This window comes from Trachemys scripta, chromosome 14, assembly GCF_013100865.1.
Source record: "Trachemys scripta elegans isolate TJP31775 chromosome 14, CAS_Tse_1.0, whole genome shotgun sequence".
Classification (NCBI taxonomy): domain Eukaryota; kingdom Metazoa; phylum Chordata; order Testudines; family Emydidae; genus Trachemys; species Trachemys scripta.
The window spans coordinates 7,263,888-7,272,298 of NC_048311.1; the positions used below are offsets into that span (position 1 = coordinate 7,263,888).

Below are 8,411 nucleotides of genomic sequence, written 5' to 3' on the forward strand. Positions count from 1 at the left end.
CAATCACTGCGTAATAAGGTTACTCCCCATTTACACTGGAGCACCAGCGTCTCAGCCACTCCGCACCAGCTGTTAATCCTTTTGGGGAGGTGGAGTACCTGCAGCGCTGTAGCCATGGAGATACAGCGCTGTAAGTGCCTTGCCAGTGTGGACGGGGAGTGAGTTACGGCGCTGGGGGCGGCTTTAGTGCGCTGTAACTCTCAAGTTTAGCCAAGGCTTAAACAGAGAGTCTGTGGCAGAGCAGAGAATCAGAACACCTGAGCCCCAGGCCTGTGCTTTAACCAGTAGGCAACCTTTCCTACCCTGAGGAGGGGAACCTCCTGTGTCACTTTGAGTGAGTGGGTGGAGTCAGGTGCTAGACCAAGCCACAAGGAAGGAGGAGCAGAGAGAGGCAGAGTGGGGACGGGGCCTCAGGGAAGGGACAGAGCCAGGCCCTGGCTGAGGGGGAGGAGGCTGGAATAGAGGGAAATGGGAGAGAGGGGGGATGCTGTGAAGGAAAGGGGGGATGTGGGGAGGCTGGAAGGAAACTATAAGAGCAAGGGGAGACTGACTGGGGAAGGGGGAGCCAGAGGGTTGGGGAAGGGAGGGGAGTGGTGAGAGATACAATATAGCAGCTCCCCCAGCCTATGGGGTAGGACAGGGAGAGGGGCTGCCCCACCCAACATCCAGTGGGGAATCTTTTCCCCCTAGAAATGGTCAAACAGGCATTGTGGTTGACACAGGAGATTTCTCTTGCAGGGCTAAGAATTTACAAGGCAAATACCCCCCGCCCAGTTTAATACTTTTTGTTTAAAGACAATCTCATTATCTGAGGGGTCTGACTCCTGGGTTGATGGGGCAGAATGGGGTGCTGGTCTGATTTCTGCACAGGATTCAGTGTCAAACCTCTTTTAGACATAGCCGACAAGGCGTGGAATTGAGGTTTGGTTTGGTTCAGGTTCAGTGGCATTTGGTGTGCTTGGTTTTGATTCAAGATACCTGAAAATGCTTCAGTTACCAGGCCATGCCCCAAAAGGGGGTGAGGGGTTGGGAGTGGGCTCTGTGGCTTGCTTCAGCGGGGAACTGAATTGGATTGGGACCTAGGGACTGAGTCAGGTGGGGCAAGAGGAGGGAGGAGCTGCTCCAGGGGGTGGGGATGGATGGACTGAGGCCTGTCTAAGGGGGAGAAGAATTGGGCAGCCATTGCCTTTTTCCATAGGCTTGGAGAGTTATTGTTAACTTCTGGGGCCAGAGAGCCCCCCACTTCTTCTCTCCCACCTCCTCCCCATCTCCTGTGGGCTGCCCCCTTCTCTTCTCCTTCTACTGGGGCAGGCTGTTGTGATAGCAATAACATGCCTGGGTGTTATTCTCTTGTCTTGTTTTATAATGAAAGTGAGATTAGAGTAGAGTAGATTTTATTTTATCAAATACTGAGTTTAAAAATTGCTGAAGCTTCATTGTGACTGGTAACCATTTTTTCCAGTTCAATTCAGATTCAGGTTCACTGAGTAAGAGAAAAATTATGGTTCAAGTCTGGTTTTAGCTCAGTTAAAAATACTGGTTCAAACTTGTTGTCTGGTTCTGGTTCAGTTCTGGTGTGAGTCTAGCTAGATAAATGGAATCTGCATCTGCTGAACTGTCCTTGGGGGCTGCCAGGGCAGCCCAGGGAGGCTCAGTCATAAACTGAGGGGAGTCTCTGGTTATTGCTAAGGCCTTGGCTACACTTGGGAATTCACAGCGCTGCCGTGGCAGCGCTGTGAAGCGCGAGTGTAGTCGCGCCGTATGTACTTCACCTGTCCAAGGGGTGCAGCGCTGTGAGCGAGCGTGCAGCGCTGCAGGCGCTGATTACACTGGCGCGTTACAGCGCTGCACTCGCTGCGCTCGGGGGGGGGGGGGGGGGCGTTTTCACACCCCTGAGCGCAGCAAGTAGCAGTGCTGTATAGCGCCAGTGTAGCCAAGGCCTCAGGCAGAGGAGGCTGGTGTTAGTCTCTGCTCATATTATTAGAGCCTTAGAGTTAGTTGAGCTTCCTGGGTCAGATGTTGCCTCCTGCATCATGATCTGGGAGCCCAGACTGAGCAGCTGCTGCTCCCTAGCAGGGTCTGTTCTGGGAGAGACCTTCATTAAAGCCCCCTCTGTGCCCAGCCCAGATGGGGATGTTCCCCGGTGGCTGGAACCAGGACCCTGGGGCCAGTAACATAGCTAGCGGGGTGCAGGGGAAGTAGCCGCTTCCCCTCAGCACATTTCCCAAAAGCGGCGCTTGCCGGGCCGGTGCTGGAGGCAGCATTGCCGGAGGAGCCATGGGGAGGGGGGCAGCAGGTGCGGTCAGAGGAGCGAGGGGGCCGGCTCCTTGGCCATTGCGCCCCACGCTCAGTGCGGCCCCAACATCGCCGCAGGTGCAGCCACCTCCTGCAGCGGCTCAGGGCTCGGCGGCCAAGTGCTCCCCGCCCTGAGCCAGAGCTGGGATCTGCCCACGGCGCGGGGCCGGGATCGGACAGGGACAGGGGGCAGTGCAGAACGGAAGGTGAGCGGCGGGGGTCCGGTGCCCTGCACTGGGGGGTCTGGGTGAGGGGCTTCCTGGGGCCAGGCCTGCAGGGCAGGGGTGCAGGCCGCGCTGTCTGGACGGGGCGGGCCCGGTGCGGTGCAGGAGCCTGGAGCCTGGGGCAGGGGGGACGGGACCCTGTGGGTGGGGCCGGGCGGCGCAGCCTGGCGGGGGACACCTGCAGAGCGGGCTGGGCAGGAGAGACTCTCCCGGGACCGTGGGGGGACGGGGGTATCTGCACCCCCGGGAAGCCCGCAGGAGTCCTGAGCCGGGCCCCGGGGTTAATCTGGGGGGGGGGGAAACAGGAGAAGCCAAGGGGAGGGCATGGCCAGAGGAGGAGCCAAGGGGGCGCCTTTTTTATGTTTGCTCCCCCTACACTTAGACCCTGGCTACACCAATGCCTGGGGCAGCCCCAGGCTCTGGTTAAATCAGCTCCTGAGCTGGAGCCTCCAGGTGACGGGGAGAGATCTGAGTGAAAGGGCTGGGGCCAGGCAGAAAAATGACTCTGCACAAAGGGCCCCTTTCAGGGATCAGCTGGTGAGTTTGTACCAGAGGGGAAGGGGCTCCCTGTGTGCCTGCAGGTCCCAAAGCTGCTGCCCTCATTGACATAGCCAGGCTCACACTGGAGAGCAAATGCCCATGGGAACAGGACAGTCACCAGCTCTCCCAGGCAGAGGGGAGAGGGAAGGAGACCGAAAGGGGAAGGGTGAGACTGGAAGAGGCAGCAGGAGCAAGAAGTAGGGAGAGAGGTTCCCAGTTCCCAGACCTGCCCAGATCCATTCACTGCAGCATCCTGGGGCAGACTGACTTTCCTGGGACAAGGTGAGGAGCAGCGAGAGGAAAAGCCAGTTCCTGCCTCTACCTAGTCCTTGCACTGCTGGGGGAATCTGCTGCCCTCAGGGACAATGTCAGGGGGGATCCCCCAAAGTGGCTCCTTTGGTTCCGCTCTCTTCTAGCGTTTGGCTCCAAGACTTTGTTACTGGGAGGGTTTAAAAGTGCCCTAGTAGGTTCAGCCCTGGTGGCTGGGGCCAAGTCTAAGTGGCTGAGGGTTTTCCCAGCATAGCAGAGTCTAGAGTGTCTGTCTGCAGGAAAAGAGCCTGGGGGGATATCGGGGTGTGAAATGGACTAACACTAATTCAGAAACCTTCCCAACCACCCTCCTCACCCTGACAGGCTGCAGAACCACATCCACATTTTGCTCCAGATCCTCCCATCTTCCCAGGAGACAGAGTAGGGACCTAGATGTGGTGGATCCAGCTCAGGTAGGGGATTTTCAAGGAGCTGTAGGGGACTGTTGTAGAGCAGGAGGGGCAGGAAATACGCAGGATGAGACAGGGAGGGGTCAGGGTGTGATAAACCTGCTGGGACATGTTCAACCTGGGCCTGATTTTGTGAACAGCTGTGTGTGTGCGTGCGTGCGTGCGTGCGTTCGTTCTCAGGGCAGGGCTGGGAAAACTGACCAGATTCTCACTGCTGGTGCCTGAACCCACTGGTCAGAGACTGCAGTGAGATACAAAGGGAAGGTGCTGGGATTCCTGTCCCTCTCCCAGAGGTGGATTTACAGTAAAACACAGGGTGCCCTGGCATGGGGCCCCGCAACGACAGGGGGCTCCACAGCTGGGCAGCTGTGGGGGCAGAAGCTTGGTCCTGCCGGCTCCTGCTGCAGGCTCCTCACCCACCGGCAGCCAAGCTCCCCCCTTCTCCCCGAAGCGTGCCGCGTTCCTGCCCCTCCCTACCAGCGCCCTGCCGCCAAACAGCTGTTTGCCGGACTCAGGTCGCTCCGGAAGGGAGGGGGAAAAGCAGGGCCGCAGTGTGCTTAGGGAAGGAGGTGGAGAAGTGGTGGGGGCAGGGCCTTTGGGAATGGGGTGGAATCGGGGCAGGGCGGAGCAAAGGCGGGGCCCCCACACTCCCCCAACACATACCCCCCCAACTCCCTTCCGTGAACCACTCAGGGCAGGGGGCTGGGGTAGAGCAGGGATCTGGGAACACCCCCATGACCCCTACCCCAACCCTGAGTCCCCTGCTGCATCCTAACTCCTGGCCAGACCCTGCACCCCAACCCCCAGCCTGCTCCTGCACCCTAACTCCCTCACAGACCCTGCACCCCCAGCCCTGACTCCTGCACCCCCTTCACTGGCTTGGAAATAGGCATGAGTTTAACGCCAGATCTGTGTGTGTGTCAGGAAGTCCCACAGACCACACAGATCATTAAAACTCCTAATGAGGGCGTGACAACACCCCCCTAGAGGTCTGTTGCTCCCCAGGGGTCTGAGTTACCAGAGTCCCATGTAGGATCAGGTTTAACTCAGGGAATGTTCCTTGTGACAAATATTCTACCAGGACTCCATGCGCCCTGACCTTGCCTGATTTCACCCCCTGCACAGGATTCCCCATTCCCAAACCTGCCCTGATCACTAGGCTGGAAAGAGGGGAAGAGCCATTGGTCCCAGATCTCCAGACCGCCAAAGAAATGGAGATCCTGTGAGGCACCTGCACAGGTGAGGAATCAGGGAAACTAAAACAGAAACCATCTGGTGAGCGAAGGAAAAAACTGGGACTTCCAAAAATGTGCCATGAGTGAGAGCCCTCAGTTCTGCCCCATCCCACCCAGGTCAGGGCTGCAGCCAGCAGGCGTCATATCATCATGGCAGATATCAGTCATGGCTTCCCACCCATCCTGTTTGCTGTCAGGAATTTCCTCCCTGACTTTCCTTCCCTGTGAATGTTTGGATGGGATGTGGAGGCAGAATCCAATTTCTCAGTCTCCCCAACAGTTATTGTGTTGTGTTTTCTGTCAATGCTAGTCCTGTTTCTGTCCTTTCTCCCTGGCACAGGCACTAACTCCTGCCTGGATTCTCTCTCTCCCCCAGCAGGTGATAGGACAATGAGTGAGAACAATGAGGAGAATCAACAGCAGGAAGTTCCTGGGAAAGTGGAACCACAGGGGAGGTTTTTGAGAAGAGCTGAAGGGATTTTTTCCCAGTGCTTGGAACAGGGGAAAGCCTGGGGAAATCGTCACAGGTCAGAGAGGCACCTGGGAAACCATCCAAGGAAGAAAGTGGATGAATCCATTCAATATGGGGGAGGATGCACAAATCCCAAGAAAACCACAGCCCAGCAGACAAATCACAAGGAAGAGAAACCCTACAAATGCCTTGACTGTGGGAAAAGGTTCAGTTGGAGTACAAACCTTCTTACACATTGGAGAACCCACACAGGAGAAAAATCCTATAAGTGCCTGGACTGTGGGAAAAGCTTCAGTGAGAAGTCATACCTTATTACGCACCAGAGAGTGCACACAGGAGAGCGACCCTATAAATGCCTTGAGTGTGAGAAAAGATTTAGTCAGAGGTCATACCTTATTACACACCAGAGACTGCACACAGGAGAGAGACCCTATAAATGCCTTGAGTGTGGAAAAAGATTTATTGAAAATTCATCCCATACTAAACATGGGAGAATCCACACAGGAGAAAGACCCTATAAATGTCTTGAGTGTGGGAAAAGATTCAGTTTGAAATCAGCCCTTAATGCACACCAGAGAATCCACACAGGAGAGAAACCCTATAAATGCCTGGACTGTGGGAAAAGTTTTGCTCACAATTCAGGCCTTATTGCACATCAGAGAATACACACAGCAGAGAATACACACAGCAGAGAAGCCCTATATATGCTTGGACTGTAGGAAAAACTTCAGCCATAAATCAAATCTTATTAGACATCAGAGAATACACACAGCAGAGAAGCCCTATAGATGCTTGGACTGTGGGAAAAATTTCAGCCACAAATCAAACCTTACTAGACATTGGAGAATCCACACAGGAGAAAGACCATGTTAATGTGAAAAGAACAGGAGTACGTGTGGCACCTTAGAGACTAACAAATTGATCTTTTTGCGGATACAGACTAACACGGCTGCTACTCTGAAACCATGTTAATGTAGGAAATGTTTCATTCAGAAATCAACCCTTGTTACACATCAGACAACCCACACTGGAGAGAGACCCCATAAGTGCTTGGACTGTAGGAAAAGCTTTAGCCACAGCTCATACCTCACTAGATACTGCAGGAACCACACGGAGGAAATACCCTATACAGGGCCGCCCAGAGGATTCAGGGGGCTTGGGGCAAAGTGGGGGAGCAGACATAAAAAAAGGCACCACCCGCTGCGGTGCTTGTACTCACCGGGTGGCGCTCCGAGTCTGCAGCGCTGAAGGACCAGCTGCTGAAGACCCAGAGTGACTGAAGGGCCCGCCGCCGAAGTGCCGCCGAAGACCCGGACCGCCACCATGATCGGCCATGAGTGATCCATATAACAGAGAGACTTCAAATATGGGGAAAGCTTCAATTGGTTGCTCCCATAGTATCAAGCATCAGTAAATGCACACAGGGAAGAGCCCCCTCAGATATCCTCAGTGTGGAAAACGCTCCAAGTGGAGCTAACACCATATTGGACACCAGAGACTCCTCCATACTGGAGGAAAATTTTCTCAGTGCCCTGACTGGGGCTGGCCATAGTAAAAACTTCATTTCCTAATTCCCACACACAGCAGTGGCATTTGGCTCCCAAGGATCCACCTGCCCATCGCTACGGTGAGGATACAGCAGCAGCTGAGCATCAGCTGGTCATTGACCCTCTGGCTCTGCCTGGTCTAAGCAAACCCCAAGCAGTGGAGGAGAAGTCCTGATCAGTCCCATCTCCCTGCTGCAGCCTTGGCTGCTGAACTGATGGGCCACAGGTGGGGGAAGGGAGAGACAGAAACTCCTCAAGACACTACCTCTGCTGGCTGAAGTTCCCCCCTCTCCCTTCCCTTCCCAGATGTGATCCCTGTTCCATGGAGATAAAGAGAAGGACACTTAGGGCAGACCCCACCTTCCATCTAGACACCTGTCCCCACCCCTCATCCCCACTTATCTGGAGCTGTTCCCTGGAACAGGAGTGTCTTTGAAGGCTGGAACTCCTTCCCTCCCCAAATCCTTCAGGGCACTGGGTTCTGGGGGATGAAATATTGAGGGACCAGGAGGACGGTTTTGTGCAGGAAACTGAGGATTGAATGGTTGGGGCTGCTGGAACTAGGAAGCACAGTGAGCTGGCTGCTGGAGCTAAGGGAGCATATTTGAGTTTTGGCGAGCCAGAAGCCAGGAATGGTGTAAAGTATCAAACATTCCCATCTAAGTAGTTGGTTTGTTTGTTTGCAATAGGTGAAGAGGGCAGTGGAACAGGGTAGCAACCTGTAATTCTCCATGCTGTAGCCTGTGAATTGATTTACAGTCACATTCTGTTGTTAATTTCAGGCTCGGGCTGACAAGCTAAGTTCCCTGTAAGCTGCGTGGCTGTGCAGCAGCCTATTTAGTGCTATGCAGGCGCTCAGGGAACCCGCCCAGGGACCTGCCACAGCTGGGGGAGGGGCGCCCCTCCCTCAGCCCCCACCAAGCCCGGCCCCCCAACTCTCCTGGCCCCAACTCTGCGGCTGGAGCGGCCCGGACCCAGCCACAACAGGTGCAGCCTGGTCCAGCCCCAGGTGTGACTGGAGTGGTTCGGCCCAGATGCAGGCACGGCCGGGGCAGCCCTCCCCAGGGCTGGACCTGGGGTCAGGGGAGGGGCGCCTATCCTGTAGCCCTAGCCCCTGAGCTGCCACGGCGGGGAGAGGTGCCTCTCCCCCCAAGTCCAGGTGCTGCTCTGGGGAGAGAGCGCTGGGGGGAGTCCTCTCTCCCCGCTGTAGCCCCTGAGCACCTTCCTGCACCTCAAACCCCTCATACCCGGACCCACCCCAGAGCCTGCACCCCTGCACCCCATCCTCTGTCCCAGCCCATAGCCCCTCATCCCTGGCCCCACTCCAGAGCCCACACCCCCAGCTGGAGCCCTCACCCCCTGCACCCCAACCCTCTGCC

The 8,411-nt window shown here is 55.9% G+C and overlaps 1 protein-coding gene across 5 annotated transcripts; it reads left to right on the plus strand.

The window, feature by feature from the left end:
* The first annotated feature begins 1,892 nt into the window (after nucleotides 1–1,892).
* Nucleotides 1,893–7,419, plus strand: LOC117887204 (zinc finger protein 239-like). Of its 5 annotated transcripts, none has more exons than XM_034789556.1 (5): nucleotides 1,893–2,501; nucleotides 3,693–3,781; nucleotides 4,904–5,017; nucleotides 5,390–6,139; nucleotides 6,240–7,419. In XM_034789556.1, exons 4-5 carry the CDS (start codon nucleotides 5,404–5,406, stop codon nucleotides 6,356–6,358), a joined length of 855 nt encoding a protein of 284 aa, XP_034645447.1. In that variant the 5' UTR covers nucleotides 1,893–2,501; nucleotides 3,693–3,781; nucleotides 4,904–5,017; nucleotides 5,390–5,403; the 3' UTR covers nucleotides 6,359–7,419. The 5 variants fall into 5 exon arrangements, with proteins under 5 accessions (XP_034645447.1, XP_034645450.1, XP_034645448.1 ...); XM_034789559.1 differs by having other exon boundaries at nucleotides 5,393–6,139; XM_034789557.1 differs by lacking the exon at nucleotides 3,693–3,781.
* Nucleotides 7,420–8,411: the final 992 nt, after the last annotated feature.